The sequence below is a fragment of the Haemaphysalis longicornis genome, unplaced genomic scaffold (genome assembly GCF_048455015.1).
Source record: "Haemaphysalis longicornis isolate Haplotype H1 unplaced genomic scaffold, Haemaphysalis longicornis Haplotype H1 scaffold_9, whole genome shotgun sequence".
NCBI lineage: Eukaryota > Metazoa > Arthropoda > Arachnida > Ixodida > Ixodidae > Haemaphysalis > Haemaphysalis longicornis.
The window spans coordinates 18,560,349-18,586,585 of record NW_027526460.1 but is presented as its reverse complement, the minus strand read 5'-3'; the positions used below and the strand labels follow the sequence as shown (position 1 = coordinate 18,586,585).

Sequence of the window (26,237 nt, the reverse complement as noted above, 5' to 3'; positions counted from 1 at the left end):
CTTACAGTTCTGATACTTCTGCAATTTTGGGGGCTTGTGTTGAACCAGGGGTATCAGGAGGGGGCAGGAAAAGGTTGGGGTCAATGAATTTAGTGTTGAAATCTGATGACAAAAAGTTGTCCTTGGAGTCAGTGCTGCTAATGTCATCCAGAAATTTGTGTGTAGGATCGTCCAGATCGCTAACAATGCGGCGTTCTGCAGCACCGTAGCGTGCGATGTCGATGCCATCTAGGTATCATCCGAGCGCCTGTCACGTGACAGCGGTGGTGCTTTAAAAAGTCGCAGTGCGCAGAAAAATAAACCAAAGGGGATGTAAGTGTCTCAACTACCCAGTAGATGGCGCAAGCTGTCAGAGCGCACTTGAGAGCGCCAAACTCAATTGGGAAAACGTCAATTTGAACTTGAAAGCGTCGGTAGTGTACTATCAATTTGAATAGGCGTGGGTCCTCCCTGAAAGAAGGGCTGCTCTGCCCCATTGCAATGGCTGGTTGCAGGGAGGAGCGGTGCGAATTCATTCGGGCCAAGTACGTAGATCGCAAGTTTACCGTGCGGACCTGCTCGGACGAGAACGATCTTCTGCATGACTTGGAGCATGCTGTCACGGCCAGGCATCTCTACCAGCTTCTACAGGCCTTTGCAGAAGGGGTGATTCTCACGGCGGTCCTGCCAAACTACGTGAGTGGTGCCGTTGCATTGCGCAGCGCGCAACATGAAATGTCAAATTTCTAAATGCGACTTCAATACGGACAAGAAAAGCATTTTAGAGTCAAATGGAAAAAAAGAAATACTGTTGACTCCTCTATCATTCCATTAGTTCAAGGTTATTTAAATAAATGCAATTTCCAGCTTGAGCATGTGAAACTGAATACTGCTGGTGACTGGTGAACCAAATATCAAAATTCAGTGCGGTACTAGGGGGGGAGGATCTGGGCTTCATGCTGCCATGTGCTACAATATTTTTCGTTCCTTTAATTTAAGAGGAGGGAGGGAAGGGGGGTTGGGGGGCCTGTTAAAAAAGTGAAACGTCTTAGTGTTCGGTTTCAGTTATGGGGTTTACATATATTGTTACTTCCATTCTCTGCAAAACTTGTTTCCTTTAATTCCTTCATGGGCCTGAACTATCATGGGCAAGCTTTATGCATGCCGGGCTTTTTTACACGGCTGTGGAGCTGCTTCGAAAGAGGCAAACAGGGAGAATCGTGATGTACTGTGAATTCTGAAAAGATTGTGGGCTTTGTGGCAAACCAGAGTTTTATTTGCAAATTTGAAAGTTCGATTAACTTGGATAGTTTAAGCTGTGAAGTGTGATGCCAATTCATTCGGATAGCAAATGCTACTAAATTCTGTGAGGTTTTCATTATAGCTAAAAATTTAGATGGGCACTCAAAATCGTTCCGCTCAAAGTGAAACCGGACTAAAAAGGATAAAAGCATGCCTATTAACAAATGACTATTATTAACATGGTACATAATTAGGGTTGTTCATTTTTGGGTTTTGTATTTTTTCTAAATCGGGTGGTAAAAATCAGGTGCTATTTTCCAAAGTGACAATCGGGGAGAAATCGGGTTTTCTTGTAAAAACCATTCCGACATTCGGGTTTTTACGGGTTAAATCTGCAGATGTACTAAGTAATACACTCAGTTATTTTAGACGGTATTACGAGCTTCTTAACTTATTAGTGTTTGTTTCAACCTGGTAATCGGGGGGGGGGGGGGGGGGGGGACATCAGGGTTTTCTATCAAACGCTCTCCAAAATGTGGTATTTGTTTGGAAATGAATCAGTAGTGATGACAGTAAAGAGCATTGACAGCTTCTAAGAAATGAAACATTTTATTTATGAAAGACTGGTTGTCAGTTCCTCATTCATCCTTGTTTACATATATCATCACCTGCATATGCAAAATGTCGGTCGCCATTTGAAACCTCTCTGACCGTTGAACGTATCTCAATGTTTCTTCGACAACACAGCTTCTATTAGCTAGGCAGAACAATGTCAGTGCAGCATTTGCCAACCTGGGGTAGAGAGTGTTAGAGTCATGCCAATACTCAATGAGTTCAGAAGTTATGCTTGTGGCGCTTGCTTGCAGCAAGTACTGGTCGAGAACGGCGGACCGTCAGCACACGATTGTACAGATTGCTACTTTGAGAAGGTCCATTCGGGGAGAGATCAAGTTTAACCCAGTCCTCCGGAAACATGTTTGGGGTGTCAGAATCGGGTAAAATAGGGTTTTACCCAAAAATGAACAACCCTATGCATAATCTAGTAGCAGTGATGGCAATTGTACAAAGCCTCCTCATTATCTTCGGTTTTCAAAAATGGGAAAACTGCTTGATTTGAAATGATGGCTGCATTCATTTTGGAGGCTATTCATTTTAGTGCCTTTTATAAAATCTCAACATTCAAATGCTGGTCAGCAGTGCAGTACCTAGTCTTTTCTAGTCCTGTTGTTCCTTTTCATTGGGAAGCTGGAACAGCAATGAAAGAACATAAATCGGAAGAAAGCCTCAACTCGAAACCTGCATGTAACAAAAACTTTGATGTAATGAAAAATTGCGAACTCTTGTCAGTTTCGTTACATCCAGGTTTAACTGTAGTTGCTTCAAAACAGAAAGCCTAAAACACCACTCGGTCTCACTGCCACTAACAACTTCACTGCGCCAACCAAATAACCTGGTTTTGCCATTGCTTTCAAAAATGCACATAGGTAGCAGTAATCTGCAGTAAACTGGTTTTGAACTACACTAAGAACCATGACGCCATTGCATTTGATATCGATTCGAGGAGGCTACAGAGTGGTGTTATGTAGGCTAACGTACTGTCCAGTCTGTGGCTGGTCAGGTGCATGAAATGAACAAACTGCATTCCCCTTTGTCCCCTAATGCAGAAGAACACGGCAGACACAGCGCTACACGTGGCGGTTGCCCAGGAAGACGGCACCTCCCTTCACATTGTGGACTTCCTTGTTCAGAACAGGTGGGAGGCCTTCTACTGTGCCTACGGCGCACAAGTAGTGGTATAGTACCTAGTAGTAGCACAAGGGTTGTTATTTTTTGTTTGATGCTGGTGAGATTATTTTTTATTATTGATTTATACAAGGTATGCGAGAACACTGTCAAAGAGCATGTCCTGTTTTCTCATATAAAGGGTCGTAACAAAAAAAAGTGTGCAATGCACTTGCCGACAGCTGCATCACAAATCGCAAAAAGCTCTGCTCCCACTTCAGCTAGGAAATAGTGCTACTAGTCACTTTGAATGCTTTTTCGGTGTGATGCAGTCATGCCCAACCTTTGAGCTGTGAGAGTGGGCTAGCAGCAGGGGTTGGTTGTGTCTTGTGCCGGAGTGAGGGAGTAAAATGTTTAATAGATCTGAGTAAGAATAAATGAAGCTACAGATGTAATGAAAGAGGTCCCTGTTGCTGATTTAGAATACAATGTTTTATGGCCTAGTACATGGTAACCTAGTTGCCAATATGGCAAACTTTGTTGTTTTGGCATGCGACTGTAATTTCTTGTGTAGCAACCTTCACTGCCAGGATGGTAGAATTAACGTATTTCATGCTGAGACACCAGCTTCTTCAGATTTACACCCGTTGTAATAGCATTGTGGGTAAGAACTTACTTTGTGTGAGGTGTGGACAGCGAAACACATGCCTGTTTTGCAGGGGGGAGATTGTTCATTGATTATGTAAATACAGCATATCATTTTCTGTTCTGTTGACAGCCCGGGTCTCGACGTACAGAACAAGGCGGGCAACACTCCAGTGCACACTGCAGTGCTGCACAACCAGACCGAGTGCATGAAACTGCTGCTCCGGAGCGGTGCTGGTGTAGACGTCAAGAATGCGGACAACAAGACACCACTGGACCTTGCCAAAGAGAGGGGCTACCACACCTGCCTCGAGCTGGTGAGTACTGCTTGGCCAAACCAACTCAAAGCTGAGATAAGATGTGAGGTAAGAATGTCTTCTAATCTAAGAGGATAAAAAGAAACTAACACACCTGGGAACTGTGTGGCATTCGATCTTGCACCTTCAGCAGTCTACGTAAACACTTTTTTGATTACCCAGCTGCCCAACTGTACCTTGTGGTGGCTCAGTAGCCTTTGCTTTGCTGGAAAGCAGTGGGTTTAATCACTAGCTTTTAAATCGTTGGTGCCCCACTCCAGCGTGGAAGCATAGCCGAGCTGCTGCTTATAGGTGTTTTAGAACTCACAAAAAAAGAGATGTCTTGTTGATTACTTACATATTGTGCTGTCTTTTTCAACAGATTGAGCACTCGCTTCAGAACAAGAAAACGCTTTTCGAGAATGTCAACATCGACTGGGGTCTAACGCAAGAAGACGGTTCGACAGACTTCAGCGACGATGACTATCCAGAAGATCGCGTGAGTCTTTGAGCGAGATTAAGACACGGCTGTCAGCGGGGTACCATGAAATGGGCGCTTCCATTCATTTCTTTTATTTTTTTTATTTTTTTACTTTTTAAAAGAGAGAGAGAGAGAGAGATAATTTAACCTCACTAAAGCCGTGCAAGCTGTGCATGCATAGTTTACACAATCTGTTTAATGGACTTGCACCATTGCAAATATTTCACGTTGTTTCTGATTTTGTATGTTCAATTGCGTGGATGTAAAAAGTCAGTTGCACCCCACTGACACGTTCCAAATTGTGTTTCGTCAGTGGCTGCTTGGTGAAAAAATTGTCCTGCTATGGCTTCAATAAATTAATATATGTAGGCCATGAAAAATATATTAGCAAGGCTTTTCGGTAGCTGCTTTGATAAGCCTTGTTAAAAATGAGATGCCAAATCAAGCAAAGCTCTCGGTGCAGGTCTGCCAACAGCATAGAATAAAAGTGACTGTGCAAAGGGGGCACACTTGTCATTCTGTCCCCTCTTTTTTTTTTCTTTTTTTCCCCCCCCCCTCTCAGCTCACATCAGACTGGAAAAGGTCCCGGCCTTCGAGCGTCATTAGCAACGAGTCGACACGCCCGGAATCTGCAAGCCCACAGCCCTGCCCCAAACCCCCACCTCCGCCGCCCCAGAATCGCAAGCCAGTCAGTGAGTGAACGCACCAGTGCAGTTCAGGAGCTGCACCTGTTCAAAAATAAAAAAAAATCATAAAGTTAGCTGAAACTAAACTTTCTGAAGTGGAGACGTACTTTTGCTCTCTTCTGCAACAACCTTTACAAACAACTTTCTTTTGTAGATGTGTAACTGTCGTTTGGATGCAGGGAATAGTACTTTTGCGGTTCTGAGCACTTGAGCACAAATTATAGACAGGGACTGAAAAAAGGACACAAAAAGTCTCTGTCTATTCTTGCGCTCAACTGTTCAGAGCCATGGAATACCAACTAGGCCAATCGATCACGTTACTTTTGCGGTATTCTTTTTTTTTTTATGTATAGCTTAATCAATTTGTTTACGGGTATCGACAGTATTGAAGTCATTACTAATCATTGTTCCTGGCAGTGTGATGGCTTCCCTTGCATTTTAGTGGCACCTTCATGCAAAGGCATGAAGGTGCCACTAAGGTGTCACTAAGGTGTCACTAAGGCATGAAGGTGTCACTTTCTCATCACTGATGTGATTACACAGTTACTCAGCCTTGCACTTGCTAAAATGTGGTGCTGTTGTCACTGGTCGCCTGGCAGAGGAAATCAGGTTCCTTGCTTCTCTAGCATACACGGCCGTATATCTTATCATCGAATCGAACTTGCAGCTATGTGCACGTGCTGTAAAGAAAATTTGTGCACGACAAGTGACAAGATAACAGCTGCTGTGCAAAGGGACTTAGAACACTTGCTGGGGTTTATTGGCATCAAGCGAGCACCATGCCCCTGACCAAGTGGAAGGTAAAAGGCTGAAGGCCAAGATATCCCCTTTTGCTCAGCTAATGAAACATGTATGCCCTTGTTGAGGGAAGGGAAAAAGGAAAAAAAATTAGTGCCCTTCTACTCTGTGAAAAAGGATTACTGGAGCAACTGTGGTTTTTGCAATGTTAGAGTCGTCTTAGTGGCGAATTGTCATATGCCGGTAATTTGTTTCCGAATAGTTCTGGTAAAGCAACAGTTACAGTGTAGACCATTTGTAATGTAACCGTTTATGGTGCGGGACCGCATATAACACGGGTTTTCCTGGCCACCGGTAGCCCTCCCATAGACCTGAATGCATAAGCATACCGCTTATTATGTGGTTGCCCGAAGCACAATACCGTTTATAGTGTGGTTTTTTGACGGGTCTGCTGATCGACCGGTGCAGCTGGGGCATCATTTTAGGGTCGCAAGAAAGAGAGAAAAAAGAAGATTGATTCAGCCATCCCAGGCAGCCCGCGCTCCCTGCACTTCTCTGACACAGAAAATAAAATTAAAAAAATAGGCATGCATTATTAAGTTTGCAGTCCATTTGCACTCGCACCTCCGAAGAAAGCAAGCCCGCAGTAATTTGTTGCGATTAGAACTTGTGGAGATAAGCAACCACCCTCCTCCTTTTCGAACAGCTGGCGAGCGAGCCCTTTCCACTACCTGTACATTAGGCTGATAAGCAACTGCCTTCGGCATCACGAACGCAAGGCACTGATGAAAAAAAAAAACGGCTTGCATTCTTATGTTGTCTCCCCAGCATAAGCTGGGCTGCTTCCCTCTCTGCAGCATCTGTTCTTCCAGACGCCAAGAAATGCAGCTTCGTTAAAACATAAATGCGAAGCATAAGTTAAAGCCGTGCTCCGGGTCTGTTAGACTGTGCAGCAGCATCTGCTGCGGGGAAAAAAAACGACGAAATAAAGACTGAACCCCTGTTTTAAGGTGGCATTCGTTTGAGTGATGATAAACATAGAACGATTGAAAGGTAGCTTGCGATATGGTTGAATTTTTGCATGTTTTGTTTATAGTGCAGTACCGCTTATAGCGCAAATTTTCACGGCCCCCACAACATATGATATAAGTGGTCTACACTGTACAACAGTTTTCTGTAACCAGACTCCATCCGTAGGTGGCCATGTATCGACAGCAGACAGTAACTCTGTAACGTTTACAACTTCATTGTGAACTAATTATAACAAGTAAATAAAATTAAGTGTAACGGTAGAGTAGTCTCAGCAGCTTATTTTCACATAATTTGTTCCAGAATGCTTTCCATAACACCAGAGTTAGAGCCATTTTCTGTAACCATACTCTCTCCCTAAATGGCCATGCTTCGCTGCGCAACAGGCAATGTGGAAAAGCCAGCTTTCAAAGACCAGGTTCACACCAATTTCCCTAAAGTTGGCTTTACCTCTGAGAACAAAGCATTGCTGGGAAGATGCGTTCTTGGGTCCATTATAAGTAGGGTTGTTTGTTTTTGGGTAGAACCCGATTTTACTCGATTTTTACACTCCGAACATGTTTCAGGAGAATTGTTTTAAACCCGATTTCTCCCCGAATGGATCTTTTCAAAGTAACGGTCTACGCAATCGGGCGCTGACGATCTGCCCTTCTCAAGCAGTACTTGCTGGAAGCAAGCCCCACAGAAGTGCTGCACTGACATTGTTGCGCTTAGCTAATGCAAGCTGTGATGTTGAGAGAACTTTCTCGGGGCCGAGGTACGTTCAATGATCGAACAGGTCTCGCATGCTGTGCATGCGGATAATTATTTATGTAAACAAGGATGTGTAAAAAATCGATGACCAGCTTTTTGTGAATAATACGTTTCACTTAAGAGTTATTAATGCTCTTTGCTGTCATCATTGCTGATTAATTTCCAAACGAGCACCATATTTTGGACAGTACTTGCTGGAAAACCCTGATGACCCCCACCATTACCAATTTGAAACAAACCGCAATTTTAACACGTTAGAGTTGGGAAGCTCGTGATACCTTCTGATAAACTATACTGAATGTATTACTTAGTACATCTGCAGATTCAATCCGAAAAAACGTGATTTTTTCCCGCTCATTCGTTTGAAAAATACCACCCAATTTTTACCTACCCCCCCCTCAATTTGAAAATATAAAGCGCGAAAACGAACAACCCTAAATATAAGCCATCATATATGAAACAACGAAGGCCCCAGGACCGTTTTTTATTTCTTATGAATTTTTTTCTATACTGAGGATTGGCTTTTGTGCGGTGGGGAAAACTGCTGCGAAGGGAGCGTGAGCCGATACCAGCAGAGACAGTCGTCAGGGCCAGCCCTAGAAACAGATCCGCTGTTGAAAGACAAGAAATCAGCCCTTGGGCCATTGACTGCGATTGGCACCGTGGTTGAGCTTGGTTTCCAATTGGCTGCATGACTAATTATGATCTCAGGCTACCCACAGTTGTTCGACCACCGATTGCTGTGCCTTGTGTGCTGACAGAAGGCCAATCCTCGTGACAGAGGGCAGTTGTAGACACCTCCGTGGCAAAGGGGAAAAAAATGCAAAAAACCAGAGGGCAGCAGGCGTCATTGTCTTTCTGCAGAGCATGAAACATAACAGAAACGGGAGATAAGGATTTACTTTCTGGAGCCGAACCTTACGTGCACATCACATGTTACTTCTGAACAGTCATGCAGTAGTGTGTGCTGAAGTTGAAGAATGGCCCTGAATTTGTGACTTGTAATGAATGACTTGTAACGAATCGTGAAAAAGGAGGACAGCTGGTTTCTTGTACCGTTGGAATGATCAGCAGAACCAAACCAATCACATTTTGGCAGCGCTTAGCTCGACGAATTCAACCCACAGGAGGTAAATTGTACAAAGAATCAGCGTGGAATAAACTTCATGTTGCAAGTGCTTTCAGCCAATGAGCAATAGTTTACCCCTGTCACTAACGATAGCACAGAATCGTGTGCTTTCAGTGCGCACTTTAGAGGCAAAAACTGTTGTAGCACCTTGAAAAAAATCCTCGGATTGACCTCCCAAAAAAACGATTAAAAAAAGAAGACAGGCATCACATTTGGTGTTAGAAATGGACATTATTAATTACTCAACACACCTGGGTGAAGGACATCCTAGTCAAGAGAAGTAAGTAGAGTTACACAGGATTACAGTAGAACCTCGTTGATATGTTCCTGGTAGATACGATTTCCCAATTACTAGGCTCTTAAAGGGACACTGAAGTGATATGTAAACATAGCGGGATTACTTGCGCAAATTGTAGTCCGGAGTCCCCAGGCCATGTTTCGACCATCCTGGGCACGTTTACGCGATTTTGTTTAGTATAAAAATTAATTCGAAAATGCTGTCCTCCTCTCTTTACGCTCGCCCATTTTCTGCGGCGTTTTCGTGTGACGTCAGGAGGGGATAAGCTGGCAATTGGCTGCGCTACTGCACGGCTCCCCGGCCTTCAGACAGAGTCAGTCGGCCCAGCGTTTCGTCCGCCGGCCGCCGACGGGTCGTCGCAATTCGTTCGCTCAGTTGAAACGAAGCCAGGACACGTTTGTGAATGGTAGAATTTGCCTTTCTTTACTTGGTTAGTTTGTACACTGTATCTAGCTCCAAGTCAAGGTCGCTTCACACAAGCGCTGCACAAGCGCACATGCGACGCTTCGCTGACTGGTATGCCAGTAGGAAAATATAAGGCCTCTTGAAGGCGGGAGAAGAGTCAGCGAAGTCAATATAGGTACTAAGGAAATAAAATCAACTGATATGTTTACCGTACAGCGTAAAACTAGGGTGCGGGAAGCACTTTTTTGGGCTGGGCGAACAAGCACAGCGGTCAGCAGCACGACTACGCATCTGCGAACGCTTTTCCGTCTACGAAATGCAATTGCTAGACGTGAGCTATTGTGGAAACTCGGGCGACGCTTACTGCACGAGCGCAATACAAGAAATAGTCACCTAAGCTGCTTGAAATGCCAAAACTAAAGAAAAGTGTAAACTGGATGTACAATATATACCCTATATTACCAATGCCAGCCGAGCCCGCTCCGTGGCTGAGCGGTCTGGGTTGCTAGGTATCCCACCGCAAGTATTTTGCAAGTCACGAGTTCGAATCCCCGCGGGTACGTGCTTTTTTTTTTTTTTTTTTGTAAGTTAACTTTTTCGTTTTCCGCCGATGTTTTCTATATTGAGTTCACCTTTTTTTGGGCCGCAACGTTCATGGCTCCACGAACTAGTTCACAAATCACACGCAGGCTGGCACTGGCGCGCTAGCGAGTTCTCGTTGGCGTGCTGTTGCCATAAGCACCGACTGCTTGCAGGCAGTGGGCACAGGCCAGAATGAACAGACCCTTGGCCTGGTGCGAACACGCTTTTTACGACACAGGCATGAGGGAGGCAAGCTCCAAATATGGGGGAAAAGCGCATGACATTTGGGCGTCTGCGGGTACGCGGAGGGCGTTCATGCACTGTGTAGGTTTCGGCTAGTGAATGCTACGATTCCAATCCGTCCTAGGAGGCTTATCTTTATGCATTTTTACAGCTGACAACATGGCAGAAGCGCGGTACGATGATTACTGAGTTATTGAGAATGCCCATCCAACAACGCCAACGGTTGTGTTTTACAGAACAGAAACCGAAACCGAAACTTGTTTGGTTGCTCACCTTGGGCATCGTCCAATCACGGTGCCCGCTCCTCCTAACGTCACAGCTTTAGTTGGTGCGGCCGCCGCAAACCGCGCATGGTAATTTTTCTTCTTTCGCGCTTTGTAAAATAATTACCGATTTGTCAACCGAATAAACGATGAAAAGTGTGCTAATTTGAGCCAGTCTACGCAGTGCAAGCAAAAACGGGAGCTTGACAAATTCACTTCAGTGTCCCTTTAATAGTGAACACTACAAATGCCCTGTAGCATTACGGTGTTTTTTTCCTGGTTACTACGTTCGTGGATAACACGATTTCCCGGTAAGTAGGTTTAAATTTTTTAAAATTGTATCCAACTACGACCAGGTGATACTTTTTACGGCGAACAAAAAACGTGCTGATGTGTGCGCGGACCGAGCCTCAGCACGCGCGGCGCAAAAAGCAGGCGCCGAGCGGCGGTCGGGCCCCCTGGGTTACCGTGGTGGCTTTCCCACAGTGCTGGGCCTGCTGGAGTCAGTTCGTAACATGGCTGCCTTTAGCCAACCTCGCCTGTATAATGGCGTCCCAGCATGTGAAACGGTGACCTTGGAAGAAATTGTTACGGTATCACACCATGAAGCAGCGCCAGCCCTGGATGAAGCCTCCAAGAAAGATGGCGGCGACGGCGGGGTGAGACAGGTGACATCTCCGGCAGCCATGTATGCTCAGGCTGCAGTCAGCTTGGAAATAGTGTGGAGTTACTTTCGCGCGAAGGACAAGTGCGGTGCGGACAAGTATGCAATCTTTAGAAAAGGGGTTCTTGCTCTCAAAGGGCCGCAGCATGCGCCAGCAGATGTTGATAGACATGAACAAGTGAAAAAGGCCATTAAATGCTCATGTTCGTCTTGCGATTGTTTTTTTTTTTTTTTTACTGTGGCAGATTATGTGTTTTCTCAAATAGTACGTTTCTCCCTCGCGCATTTCTTTTTTAAACGTATCAATGAGGTTCTACTGTATATGATGCCTAAGGTCGAAAAACCACAAGCGTGCTGTGTACTGGATTGGGCATAAGAAATCAGAACATTAGAGAAGAGAGAATTAAGCCGTTGGGGAACAGAAGCATTCAGAGGTCACTGGCAGAGGCCTTTGTTGCACAGTGATCAGCAATTGGCTGTCTGTGATTGTGGCAATGACAGGTGCGTTGTAGCTGCACCACGCCTCTCTCTGCTTCGCCTTCAATGTCCTCCCAGTGTTTGAGTTGGTGTAGCATGGGCAGTGTTAGGATTACATGAACTGTTGTCCAGTAAAGTCTGACCTTTGACCTTCGCCTCTCAGTCCCAGGGCTGAATGCGCACGGCTCCATGAAGAAGCGTGCGGCCCCGTTGCCGCCCCCGGCCTCCTCCACGAGCCTGCAGCAGCAGCAGTCGTCTAGTCACTCCCGCACGCCCTCCGACCCCTGCTTCTCCCAGAGCGCCCTGGGGCTGGTGCACAAGCGGAACCCCTCGGTGGACATGGCCTCCAGCTCCTCAGTGGACTCCTCCTTCGACCTCAGCTCCTCCAACCACTCCACGCTCGGATCAAGTGAGGGCCCCCTTTGAGTTCGGCCAAGAGGGGGACCTTTCTGCCTTCGTTGTGGAACACATTACAGATTGAAGGCTGATGAATACTATAAGACAGAACACGGGGAAAGCACTTGTTCTGTTTTGTAGTCTTCGTCTCTGCCTTTGCGCTGTAATGTTTTTCACAGCTCAGTACCAACTTGCCCAACAACATGTTCTTTCTGCCTTACTTTAAAAGGACTTGTGTTTAGAGTGTCTCTTTGAGTGTATCCAACTATAAAAGTTAAAATTTTCATTTGCCATTGTTTCTGGTATTACCTGATGTGTTCATTAAGCCATACCTGCACTGCGCTTCAAATGTGTGGTGACCTACATGCCTGGTTAGTTTTGCAACACACACTGAGATATATGCAATCTAGATTGGGCAGTTCCATGTGTAATAAGCTACTGCTCATGCTAGTTGCTTGCCGCACTTGTTCCTCGTTATTTGTTCCTGATAGCTACTCAACTTAACTCTTTCGTGACCGCAGAAAAATGGCCAATTTTAAGTGCTTCAGAAAAAAATTTTTTTTCCTCCTGAGCTACGGGATGCATTTAGCATTGCTGTTCATGAAAGTGTAGCTTATAGAATTCTCTTCCAAACACACAACAGCAGTTTTGTGAAAGGTGTAGTTACTGAGAGTTCATTGGTCAACAAAACAAAAAAAAGCGCAAAAAAAAAGCATATACAAAACACAAATAGGCAATTTTACTGAGCCTAAAAATAATTTTAGGAATTCTAAGACATATGAAATGTTTCTATGTTCCTAAGCTATGATTGAATAATGTACATCAACGCTGTACACCAAGTTCTGGATTTTTGCGGGCCCACCAACCTAACGGCCCTGACGGCTGTGCCACTCTGTGAAGCCACTCGAGAGTGAGTTGTTCTCTCTAAAATATGCATCCAAGCATGCTTGTTTGTGTTCTCACACAAAATCCTTATCACTGCAGTGGTAAAAAAAAATTACTGCTCCTGAGAAGCATCGCGCGTAGCTCTGCAGCTCTAATTTTACACGAGTGCCAGGCCATCTTAAAGGTGATAACGCAGTACAGTGTGGTGCATTTGGCAAAATATCCCCACTGCATGTTGTCCAGACCGTACACATGAAAGTAATACCGCAGTCATCAGATATCACGCACATTTTGTTTATAAATACAGCGCGATGGGAAAAATAAACCTTCCCTGGCAGCATTTGCCGAAGTCTGAGGCTGTTGAACGGGAGAGTCTTCATTAAAACTAAAATCTGAAGAATTCACATTGTTGCTGGAGGCGTCGCTGCTGCTGGGGTTAAAAAAGAATAAGCAGCAACAGTGGCTGAAGTCCCTGAAACTGCTGTCCACCATTGCAGAGTGCACAGTGAAACAGGACGCCATTTTCGCCCAACTTGCTGCTACCTTCGGTTCAAATTTCACTCGCGACGCTGTCTACCCGCGTGAAATGCAAACAAACAGCAACAAAACTGAAAAAAGGGGTTTCCAATAAACACGCCAGATGGCGTTGCTTGTCCGAATAGTGCTGTTTTTAGTTTTTGTGGGAGGTTTGAAAATCATTGTTCACCCGTGAACAATGGCGTGGTCGCGAAAAAGTTAATACTAGTTTTCAGTTTGTTCAGTTTGTATGTTGCTTTCCTAGGAACACTCTCACACTCTCTTGCCTTTGCCCATTCACAGGCTACATCAACTCAGCTGAGCAGGGTATTGGAAATGTAAATAGTACCACGTCTGTGTCTATGAAAAATGTCCCTCGTTTCTCTCTTTATCTTTTCCACAGGTTCCTCCCGACAAAACCTATCCCAGGGATCAGATGTACTAAAAGGGTATGTCCTTTCTTCACTACACTTGTCCTTTAGTGTGTGTAAAGATGGCGAAGGCGTGAGCGCGTGCCACTGCGCTCTCCTACATTGGCAAGACTTCATGTATTTCTTTATTGCGGAGCCAGAGCCTGCCATAAATGCACAAGAACACACATAGCACATACCAGGAATGTAGCAGGTCTGGTGAGATAACCGAAAATTTCGTGAAATGGAGGCCACAACAGCTTCAACTTGCTGTAAGAGTTAGGCTGTGTGCACTGCCGACCACATGAGCCAGACTGCTTGGGAAGGCTCGTGGCGTGTTGTTCAGCACTCGGACGAGCAGTTTCACTGGGTGTTGTTGCACAGTTCCTCGTGCATGCTCCCTGAGCCAAGCTGTGTGCTGTTCTCCTCTTGTCCAGAATGGAGGAGCGGCCCAACTACAGCACCTTGCAGCGGCCCAAGTGTCCCCCGCCTCCTGCCCCAGCGCCAACAGGTGAGCCTCCTTTTTTGAAAAACGAAGCTCTTCAGCAAATCGTAATTTTTCGTGTCCGCAGTTAAAAATACCAAGAAATTGCCAAGTGCGCGCACGTGAGCGCGGGCCTCACGCCGACTGCCCGGCAGTTAGCAAAACCAATAAAATGCCTAGTGCCTGTGTGTGCGTGCCTCGTAATGACCGCCCAGCGTCCCCTGCGCATGTTTTGCAAGCCAAGCTACCCACGTAGAGAGATTGGCCAAGATTCTGGTGACTGCCCAGCGTCACAGACGCACGTTTGTCAAGCAAACATACTCACTTAGGGAAGTTGGCCAAGATAAGACAAAAAAAGAAAAACTGCAGCGTTCACCGTAATTATGGCAACACTTGCCCAAATTGAGAAAGACGCATCATTGCATACTCTATTCCAAGGTGTTGTTCAATGATTATCGCTTCCAAAAAAGTGAAGGAAGGCAACATCTGTAGCAACAATGATGGTGTAAAGGTTGGTACGGCAGTTAAGAAGAAGAAAATTGGCTGCAATCGTGGACTTGAACCGTTGTAATGTTCGTGAAGGCTGTGTGCAGATTCGCAACATTCAAGTCTTTTGCGTTAGTGTGACCTTCCTTCATTTTTTTTTTCTTTTCCCCCTCTGTGTGCCACAAACTCTGTGTATGTGCTGTGGCATTGCTGCCTAATGATAACTACAGGCAGTGCACAAAGGTGCACTGTTGTCAAGAAAAAAGTGTCCCTAACTCGGGGTTTATTGTCTGTGGCAGCATACACACAGTTTCCCACAAAGAAAAAAAAAAGTTTGTTAGTTTTAACTGCATTGTTCTTGTTCGAAATGTAGTAATAGCATTTTTGGGGACTGCCATTGGCAGTTTTGTGGCTTTACACTGTAATACTGTTTGCCACCGTAACCAACATGAATGTTGCAGAGGAGCGTAAAAAAAAAGCTATGAGCTCTATTTTTGGTGCTGTTCTTTAGCTCCTTCCTCTCAACCGCAAATAACCATGATGGAAATAATGAGCAGCACCATCCTCTTCTTTGCTATGGCCAGAGCATCAGTATCCATTAGTCAAGTGCAATGGGAGAGTTCCCACTAAACTGCGAGCCCCTTGGCACCCCTAGTGGAGGTACAGACAGTTTTCTCGGTTGTCTGCGCAAATCAAGGTTGCTTGCGGCATCTGTTTTGTCTGAAGCATGAAACATAAAGAGGGGTGCATGAATGCTGGTACTGTGTGGACCAGTGGCATTTTGGTAGCCCAGGGGCAGAACTCTCGGTTGTGTTCATTTCGAAAATGTCCGGGTTGCGTCCATTTAAATCATGCAGTTGGTGCACTTGCAAGTCCTCTTACCAATGATGGCACAGAAACTGATGCTCCGCCGTGCTGGGGCTGCATGACATCTGGTCACCTGCTTTCAGCCAGTCGGGGCTCACTCGAAATAAACAAAACTGCGAATTCCACGCCAGGTGTAGCAGACTGAACTGTGAGGTGGCTGCCTTTTCCATTTCTCCCACCCCCCCAGCATCGACTGGCCTGGCCTGTAACAGTGTCGGTGGTGGGGAGCAGCACGCGGGCAGCGGCGGCAGCAGTGGGGGCAGCAGCAATGGCCGCCTCTGCCTGATGGAGCTGGCCAGTCAGGTGCCGGGGAAGGCTGAGCCTGCGGCGGCCGCCGAAGTGCCCGTGCCACCCCCGCGGAAGGTGGGCCACGCCCTTGTTCACCTTTGGTACACTGGACTCTGTCCCAGGCCCTCCGCTGCCAAGGTTCTTGCGCTCTCTCTTTCTCTCTCTCTCTACCCACCCCCTCCTTGCAAGCCCGCTTGCCTGCCTGCCCCTCCCCCACCCCCATGCACCTCTCTGTGCTTGAGTGTCACCGCTTTCCCCTGCCTGCCCCTCCGCTTATACCCTTTTGTGGTACCATTAACCGACGTAGTGCTTGCTGTACTGACATTGTGCCAGCGATCCATCAGAGGGTACATTAATACCTGTCACTGGGCGACATTGACGGGGGAAACGGGTGCAGTTTGAACAGCAGTCTAGCTGCATTTGCAGGCACCACAAAAGATTACCACGTAACACGAGGTGACACGAGGTGACACGAGGTGACAGTGCGACTCACCTGATTCAGAGCCTTAACCCTTTCGGACCCGATTTTTTTTATTTATTTCAAGCAAAACAATGTTTTCTGCGTGTTTTCCTAAATTTTAGGATCTCACAAACTCAAAACAAAAAATTGAGCTGGACGTCCAAATATTAACATATTTATAATTGAGGCAATTAATTAGGACATCTGGCAATTAAAAATTTTATGTTGAGCAAAGGCATCACTTTTGCATATTTTCTTAGACCTTATGGCTACATGAACCTACAAACAAAAAAATGGGCTTTGTAGTGCACATATTTATAGATTTACAAGCTTGGGAATAAACCTCGGACCGCCATTTTTTTTTTTCAGCCTGAAGGCCATAATTTCGTCTTCACCGGAGCTTATTCTTTTTTGTAGCGTCCAGCTCCACTGAAATAAAACAAGTGATATCTTTCGCAATAGGCATCATTGAAGAACAATTCTCCAGGAAACTAGCAGTTTTGGTTTCTTTCTCTATGCGCTAGAGGAACTTTTAGGTCAAGGCATCAATTGACACCACCAGGGCCGAAAGGGTTAAAACAGAGCACATAGCTTCCCCTGCCCCTTCCCCCCCTTTAAGTCATCTATTGCCTTGTCTGATTCCTTTTCTGTGGCTTTGACTGTTAGCTGCAATCTCAGCCCCACTTGCGTGTACCGCTGCCACATTTTCCTGCTTTTAATTGATTTCCTGTTTGCTTGCAACACACCATGGGTTTTCACACTTGGACAAATATCGAGGGAAGTGGAGTGTGTCCTGCAGAAAACGAGCAAGTTTATTAAGTTGCTAATGTCACTTATCAGTGTCAAGTTGCCTGTCGACAAGGGCCACATCCACTCCACTGTGCAACAAACACATTTGGAAAACATAAGCAAAAAGCTGATTGCAATTTGTGCCATGAACAGTGGGTCCAGAAGAGGAACAGTTTAACCTGTTCAATGCAACTAAATGGATGGTAGAGTGTTAATTTATGTTAATAATGGGTGCAAGCTCGCCACCTCATTTGATGTGGCCTTGTCATAAAACTTACTGACAGGAACCAACTACAGTTTTCAAATGCTTAAATAGGGCCTTTTACTGCATCAATAAGAACACTTGAAGGCACATATATACAGGCACAGCTTTTAAAGTAAGTAGAGTGCATGTTCATGAACTTAAGAGAAGTTCTCTACTGTATAGCTGCTAGCAAGTAATAATGGGGTGATGGCAGTTTTTTGCTCAGGAGGGTTCACTCAGAGACTGCTGACCAGGCCAGGAATTTATATTTACCAGTTTAATTTATTTAAATTTTTGGCCTGCATTAGCATTCACCTTGGCTGACCTAGGCAAGCCTATGGAGAGGAAAGAATAAGACTCACAAATTCTTCCCATCGTGCTACTACAACTGTTTTCTCATAAAGAAAATCTCACATGAATATGAAGTGAACAGTGGAAGAGACGTAGATTCTTGCTGCGGGTGACGTGATGTTAATGGTGCGGACATTACAATGAGCATCAACATCACACCTAAATTCAATGCTTGATGTTTGGTATTGAATCCAAGTGTCATCACAAATCACAGTTGAACATGGTTCTTTAATAATTAATACTTACATTGCAGTATTACAGTGTGGAAGAATGCACTTTGACCCTAATATATGTGCGTGTAAGTTTTCTGTTTGTAATGCATTGAAATTGCCGTCATGTGGGGAGATCTTTTTTCTTCTTTAAAGGGGCCATGCAGACAAAAAATACAAGTTTGTTCAATTCAAAAGATTTCATGTTTTATGGTGCCCCAGCACTTCTCCGGCAGCAAACGATGCCGTATTTACTGAGAAATTAATAAATTTATGCTGAAATTTTCATTATCCTGCAAAATCGTGTGTTTCTGTGACGTCTGCCATGATTTCATGAGGGCAGGTATTCAAACGAACTTCCATTGTGTCATTAGGCTCTGCAGCCTTGCTTACTGTCAGTCCTCCCAGACGGCACTACCATAGTCAGGCGCGAAGACCGTTGGCCGCCGTTGCTTTGTTTTTGACCGTAGGTATGTGCCCCTGGCTTGTTTTTGTTACAGTAGAAAGTAATCGTCTCGCAAAAACATGGGGTATGCTCGACAAACAGGGTCACGTAAGACAGCGTCGCTTATGCCAACTGGCCAGTGTCGTGTAAGGCAACCCCAAAGCGGCGGGCTGTTGTGCAGCTAAAAAAGGCATAGTGCGCCCAGTACCAACAGCGGTGTGCATCGGTACTTCTATGTTTGCGTGTATTGCCGCGAACCATGTATAAGTTTATTGTTTGTTTTTGCTGCCCGGCCATGCCCGGCTGTGTTATCTGCGTCCCAAGCAAAGTGCGTCTTCCATTCTTTATTTTTATGCCGCACGGGCTATCACATTCAGATAAGCAGACTGTTTCGCCCTAACGTCACTAGCCCAGAATGATCTTCGATCTACAATGTTCTGGATGTAAATCGACGGTTCCAGAAACACTTGCGCCAAGAGATAAAAGCCTGCAGCGTAGACGCCATGGCATTCGAATCGCGAAAACCAGTTTACGCACGTCACTTTGTTGATTGCTGTATCGCCGCCATGTATTCTTTGAGTTGTTAGGGGAGCACAAGTTCGCTCCAATAAACTTGTTTTTCTTGAAGACAACTGCGTCGTCTTTGGCAACTTTACAGTATTTTTGTAACATTCATTGTTTACCCCACCATTCTTACTGCTGTAAGACAAATATGCATTACATTTAAGCGGAAATAGCTCCTTCGGCAAGCTCGTAAGCCCTGCCTAAATTGCATTTGCTTTTGCCGGCCTCAGCTAATCGCACAGCTCAGCGTATTAACATCATAGGTTCTGTAGTGGGAAATGAGCTAGTGGGTCGCATGGCCATTTCCTGTCTTCCTAATTATATAGCCAGGGGTGAGACAGCTGCGCATATTGCGCAGTTTTGATACAAATTTGTTTTCCTGCGCCAGGCTGCTCCAAAAGGTTGAAAATTTCGAAAATTGCACCAAACTGCTCCAAAACGGTCTGATGGCCAAGGATTTTAACGCTCCCGTCAGTTTCAGTGGGGAAAAATACTTACTGGTGGCATACTTTTCCAGCATCTGCAAGGTGATGCTGTTTGTAACGGTTTAATTGAATGAGCATTCAGTAAAAAAACCCAAGATAGCTTTTCGAAAGTTGCAATGTCAGGTTTCATGTGAGTTTTCCCATCGAAAATAATTGCAAAGTCTTGTAGAAAAAATACTTATGTGTACTGAGGTAGCCAACTACTTGTGCAAGGTGATGAAAAAAATGGCAATTTTAGGAGCGATGTATCTCCGGGAATCTGAAAACGTTGTCTGGAACGACAATACTGGGCGCCGCCATCTTGGGGTGGTGAAGATTGGAAAACATGGCCGCCGGGCGAAGCAGTTGCTTGTGGTTCAGGCAGAATGCTCTGCGCCGACTTCTGCCATTGTTTTGGTTATGGGGGTGGCTGGGTTCACACTTAGTCGTTTGATCTGTTGCGGGGAGTTGCGAGACTACAAAGACAGGATTTCATCCAAAACAACGTGGTGCCTGCGAATTCGCCATGTTTCGGCCTTGAGTGTGAGGTGCATTGCGCGCTTGAAGTGAAATTTCGGACTCATTGCGGTGTTAGAGAACGCCGAGTTATTGCTGCCTTTGACAGCGAGCTTGCAAGCGGAGGGAATGGGACGATTGACACTGCACAAGTGGTGGCGCAGGCTACATTGCCGGAAAATGTTCAAGCAGTGCCCGATACAGGGTACAGACTATGATTGCATTCTAGTAATAATGGTTCATCTATCTGAAGTGAAATTTAATGCCAAAAGGGAGGGGGCTAAACGTTACTCAAATTACGATCTTAGGGAACGTGCAGCTTGGGTATTGAAATGGGAGGGCTGGTGCGGTGCAACGACGTCACCTTGTTTTGCGCAACTTTTGGTGTGAGGAGTCTACACTTGTGCGTAAAGCTGAGTCTGGGATTACAAAACAATTTCGCAATTCACATGATAATAAAAGTGCCTTACGATTCCTTAGTTTTTCAATTCGATATTTTCAATGGACCCTCACTCTATCTATGCATAGAGGCTAAGAATTTGAAAGTGGTTTGTAAAAAGGTAGTGCAGTTCGTACCTTGTGAAATCAGGTAGAAAAAACTTTATTGAAAGGCTGTTTCAGTGTTATGTACATTCAAAACCTATTAAAAAGTGCACTTTTTCCCCCCCGAGTTTCCAAAAATTTGATTTTTTAAGCTCCAAGGGTGACATATTAAATGTCGTTCTTCTGCTCCAAAACCAAGATTTCGCTGCTCCAAAAACTGCTCCCAAATCTGATTCAGCTGTCTCACCCCTGTATAGCTTATTTGAGTGAAGTGTGCATTGAAAGTGGTGTCAGTATTAATCTGACGAGGCAATCTTTCGAATGAACCAAACTTGTGTTTTGTCTGCATGGCCCCTTTAACTGGTGAAATGAGCAGTGCAGTTACCTAGGCATCACTCCCTTCCATGTGGAATTGAGTGAATGACACCTCACGGTATTGAGTGATTGATCTGTGGCTGTACAGCAGTCTCTGTATTTTTCTTCCCACTGTCTGGGCTATGCTTTCATGTTAGTGAGCACTGGTGGCGCTTGAATTGCAGATACCGCCAGCGAGAAAACCCTCAGATCCCCAGGCTGACCAGCAGGTATGTGATGGTGCCAGCCTTATGTTATATGTAAGCCAGGCCTCGCGGGAAAGAAATGAACGTAGGCTGCTAATATCAGGGCCCCACTTATGTGCAGAATTGTGAAAAGAATGGTCCACCGGCACTTCGAGAGGAGGAGGGGAAAGAGGACCTATTGGCATTAGAGTTACGTCTCCCTGCATTGTACTGTACTGAAACAGTTACGTAGTGCTCATTTTTATAATGCTTTTTTTTTATTAATGTCACTGCAGTTCTAGCAGTGCTCAAGGTATCTCCGAAGCATTTTTTTTCTTTCTCCTGGGAGGTATGAAGTGTATTTGTGCATTTGAGGCAAAACGTATTCCCAAAAACATCTTTGAGGCTTAAAATTGAAAGAGCTGTGGCCAACTAAAAACTACTCTCCTCCTGGTCAGATGGCGTTGGCCTCTGATGGGGCTTAATCAAGATAGGGGCATGCTTGTATATTTTTAGGATGTCTGTGGATGCATGGTTTTTTAACCCGAAACTTGGTCAGAAGTATAATTGGTCACTGCTGATCAGCTTGTGCGAGCACACAGCTCTTTATTGTAACCTCAAGGAACGATTGTTTAAGGCAAGTACCGTTGTGCATTTAACGGTCTATTACATTGTGTCAGCATGCAAATCGACTGCATGGTAAGTTCTTGCGGAGAATGTCTTTGTTAATCATTGGTGCATAGCAGGCAGCTCAAACAACACTTGAGTGCTCGCAAGTGTTGATTGCTTGGGAAAAGTTCATAGCGTTCACCCTTTTATACATTTATGATTGTGCTCACTGTATCTTCATTAGTTAATTTTAGTTTTACTTCAATTCAGTTAGTTTAGTTTAGCGAACTGGAAAAAGATGTTTTTCTGGATAGTACGTTTTTGTATTAGAGTGCCACGAAAAACCAAATGAGTTTTTACTTTATTGTAGCGATCAAGCATGTTTAATCAGTGGAAAGTAAATTGCAAAGACCTTTTGACCAGCTGTTACGATACTATGCTACGTGCATGTTTTGATGGGCACCTCACTTTTGTACCAAACGCAGTGCAACAATGACCGTGTCGCCACGAAATTGCGGCGTCGGTGCCGGGCTCTGTACGACTGTTGCGCCGACCAGCAGGACGAGCTGTCGTTCAGCGAAGGGGAAATCATTGTCATCATCAGCGAGATCACCGAAGACGACCAGTGGATGGAGGGGATGATCGAGGGCGACCCCCAGCGCAGGGGAGTCTTCCCCACCAGCTTCGTTCACATGTTGTCTGATTAGCGTGCATGGCGTGCCCTCTCCCTCTAGCGTGTGATTACTGTCCCCCCCACCACCATCCCCGGTCACCTTCTCGCTGCCTGTGCTTGCATCTTACTCTTGTACACTTCTCCTTTCCTTGCGAGTGTGAACTGAACTGGCAGTGTTTTCGCCATACCTTGGTCTTTTGCCAACACCTTGATGCGGGTAGGATGACACAGCATGCACAGAACTTAAGCGCGAACTTTCGCGTGAGGTGTACCTTACGATTTTGTTTGCCCTGATACAAATGGAGCAATGGCGATAGTTTTAGCGATTTCGTAAGGGAGCTGCATGCAAGTCAAATTGGCGGTGCCACCCTGTAATTCTAGATTATACATGTTTACTGCGGTCGTTCCAGGTTGCTCCCAAGAGACTCGTGCTTTAGCGGGACCTCTTGAGGCCATTATATACTTTGATAATCGGCGTATCTTAATAGATGGTAATGTCAGCGTTTATTGTGGTGCACTGTCACACATGATTCTTTAAGTTTTCTCGGTGTGCAGAAGCTGTGATATTGCACAAACTGTTGTACTGTCAAAAATTCAACGTTTTTGGTCCTTTAAAAACTGCATGTGCACTTAGAAAAAAAAAGTCGAAGCAACTTACAAGACAATTGCACTTTCTTTTCTGGGGCCCATACCCCTGACGCCGTGCCACATGTAGCTAAATGTGATGGTTGGCTGCTTTGTTTGGTAAGGATAATCCTTAGTTTTTGTCGATTGAAGAGATCAGACTGCTCTAAAACCACGCACGGTCTGTTTGTGCACCAAGAATCGTAATACAAAGAGCAGGTCTCTTTCATTTTGCAATTGCACATCGTGTTTTGCCTGCAAGAAGCCAAGACAAGCACCGTAACCTTAAAAAGCGTCTTCCAAGCACGTAGTGAGACTAGCCTTGCTGACGTTTTCGTTGTGCTGATAGACTTTTGATCAAAGCCCCACATGAGAACACACCTCCAAACTTTCAACGATGCCTGAGTGCATGAGCTCAATAGCACGTGCTAACCTTTTATGTGGCCCTTGCATTGTCTCCCAGCAGTAACCCTCTTTTTTTTTTTTATAATAGTTATCGCCGTGTTCAGAAGTTTTCGAAGATAAGCCTGAGATGGAACTGTGTCACTAGAATGTGACTGCGGCTTGCTTTGTAGAGCAATGCCTGTAGGATCAGTGTCTCTCAACAAAACATTATAATTGCGGTGATTGGACTTTCAGCGTTATGACTAGGCCATGTTGCTGTTATTTTCACTTTTTTTTAACTACAGAAACATAGTGATAGATTTTTCAGTCTTTAAGGGCACGAAAAATAACTTCAACATTCTCAAAAAGGCGGGTTTGTTTTTAGGGACTTGGAATTGAAGCTAGGATTTACTGTGGGACCCTAATAAAAAGATAGTCATGTTATCTGCTGGCTAAGTTTCGCTGTCACAAGAAATATGATGTGAACCGCTGAGTGCACCTTGAAGGCTTTGAATGACACCTTAACTTCAAGTGTGAGACTGACGTACATGCCATGCAAGCTTTTTAAGAGAAAATTTCTGCAAGCAGTTGCTCTTTATAGCATGGTCCTAGAAAGTCTGGCCAGTGTTGCCAACCTGTTTATAATAGCTACAAAAAGCCTGGTGCCAGGGATGATTTTCTGATGTGTTTTGTGCCAACACCACACAGCATGTGAGAACAGCAGAGGAACAAAGCATAATGTACATAGCGATCGGTGTGAAAGATTAAGCGGGACAGACAGCATCTTGTCGAAGCGGTACTATAAATACGCGGAAACTGCTCAATGATGTGATGGTTAGTCAGTTGTTGTACAGGGTGTTTCCAGCGAGCCAAGTGTTGTGACAATTTCCCTACTACTTCCTCCACGCATTACTCTGCCCCTGTGTCCTTGCTGCCTTCTCAGCTACTACTGCACAGAGCACTAAACCCTGTCTTGCACATTGAGTCAGGCACACAGTGGATGCTGCGTTGCGTATTTACAGCCGCTGGGGTTTTTTAGCAGGCTGCATTTTATTCTTGGTATTGTGGTTGGTGCCAATGACTATGTCAGTACATTCTTCCTGCAGTTGAGGAATGATCGCGCAGTATGTATCTTTTAAGCCTAGTGCCCAGAAAGCTTGTCTTAGTTGGCGCAAAGGAATTATCGTTATCTGCTTGAAACAACTCCGTATTTTTCTTCTGTTTTCACATGAAACTCTGTCTGAAATATCAGTCTCTGCGAAGTAGCTAAAACTTAATTTTCTTCCATCTGTCTAAAATGTGGCCAGAAAAGAGGACTCTTCAACCAACTTCTGTTTCCTCCACCTTTTTTATGATGTGTTGTCACAAAATTGTCGCTTGGTAGCATTGTCAAGTGCATTGCACTTAACAATGTCATTGTCACCTTGTTGGCCAAAATTTAAGACTGTGCTGGTGCAGTTGTGCTTGTGGCATCTGCTGCACACCACCAGTGCTGATGTGTAATAGGCGAAACACGATTTCTTATCCTCATTTAAATTGGTTTGTAGGTGTTAAAAAAAGGAGTGCATTGATTTTATTCACAAATTCAGTTAAGCTGTAGGCTCAAAAGCTGCCTAAGACCTGCAGACAGCAGATTCTGCCCTTGCAAACATGTCACTTGCTTGGACAGAGTCCAGCATGTTGTTTTATAGCTTCCTACTAGCCAGGCCAAAAATGATGTTCCGAGTTTTCGAAGTTTTGAAGCAACGAACAGCTACCACAGAAACGGCGAAGAGATCTGTGTTGTTTATTGTTCCACCCAATTCCCTTTGCTTCGAATCTGAAAAGGTTAATTACCTCGAGCTCACTTTTTCCTCTGTAGCCTTATTTGATGTCAGGCCAGTAACAAAGTTTCTCCTTACAATTTTTGTTTTTTCGCCTGTGCGTGTGCGTGTGCGTGTGTGTGTGCTAATAACAGTAGCCCGCTTTTCCCCCTTATCTGTAGAGCGAGCGACAACTTGTTAAAAACTGTGATGCAAGTACAAGTACGAAACATTCTAGTCTGAACAAAGAGAGAGAGAGAGAGAGCGAAATGAAAGGCACGTGTTGTTTTACCCCACTTCCTGCACAGTCACCATACATATATATATACATATAAATATATACTATACAATGCTACTGCCAAACTGATTTTATATATGCAGAGAATGTGAGAGCCCCCCTGTATATAGAGCCTCTATGTTGCCTTCCGCCTATAGTAAGAAAGCATTTACCACGTCTGAAAGTTTGCACTTTTTCACTGCAAGGTGTTTATATAGACTAACATGTTTCACGTCGTTCTGTGTCGAAACAAAACTGCAGCTGTTGTGCATCCTTTGGACACGCCCCTCTTGCTTATTCAGAGAGTTGTCGCTTTGGGCCACGGCTCGAATGTCTTCCTTTCCTTGGCCCCTTCCTGTATTGTCCCATCATTTGTGAGTAGCGTATGCGTGGGTCGAGTTCTATACCTGTCCCTGCGTGCACAAGAAGCCTGGTGTTTTGGGAGGTGGCAAACCACATGGGAAACCCCCCTCTCTATTATTTTTCCCTTCAATCCCATAGCATGTCCCCGGTAGTGCAGGCACACTGTTTAAGCCATGTTGTGTATTTGTGAATTTACAATAAATTACGAAATGGCAAAGGTTTGTTTCCTGGTTTTGTGAAATGGGGCTGTCACTGAATATGCGCAGCAAGTTTGGACAGTGGCTTGCACTGTGCAAAACAAAGTAGAGCCTTGTCTGAACTGCGTACAGTGCTCGCTAAGCCAGGATTTATAGATTTACGCAGGACATACATTAATACCGGTGCCACACGTACACAAAAAAATGACATTAATAGGGC

The 26,237-nt window shown here is 44.9% G+C and overlaps 1 protein-coding gene across 1 annotated transcript in view; it reads left to right on the top strand.

Moving 5' to 3' along the window:
• Asap (ArfGAP domain of ASAP) overlaps positions 1–25,076 on the top strand; it is a 39,228-nt gene extending 14,152 nt beyond the window's left edge. Inside the window, exons 18-28 of the mRNA XM_077683184.1 lie at positions 495–675; positions 2,886–2,974; positions 3,722–3,905; positions 4,267–4,383; positions 4,928–5,057; positions 11,796–12,041; positions 13,833–13,878; positions 14,277–14,350; positions 15,864–16,102; positions 21,089–21,133; positions 22,183–25,076. Of these exons, the coding sequence (XP_077539310.1) occupies positions 495–675; positions 2,886–2,974; positions 3,722–3,905; positions 4,267–4,383; positions 4,928–5,057; positions 11,796–12,041; positions 13,833–13,878; positions 14,277–14,350; positions 15,864–16,102; positions 21,089–21,133; positions 22,183–22,404 (1,573 nt within the window). The 3' untranslated portion in view covers positions 22,405–25,076. The remainder of the gene's footprint in view (positions 1–494; positions 676–2,885; positions 2,975–3,721; positions 3,906–4,266; positions 4,384–4,927; positions 5,058–11,795; positions 12,042–13,832; positions 13,879–14,276; positions 14,351–15,863; positions 16,103–21,088; positions 21,134–22,182) is intronic.
• Positions 25,077–26,237: the final 1,161 nt, after the last annotated feature.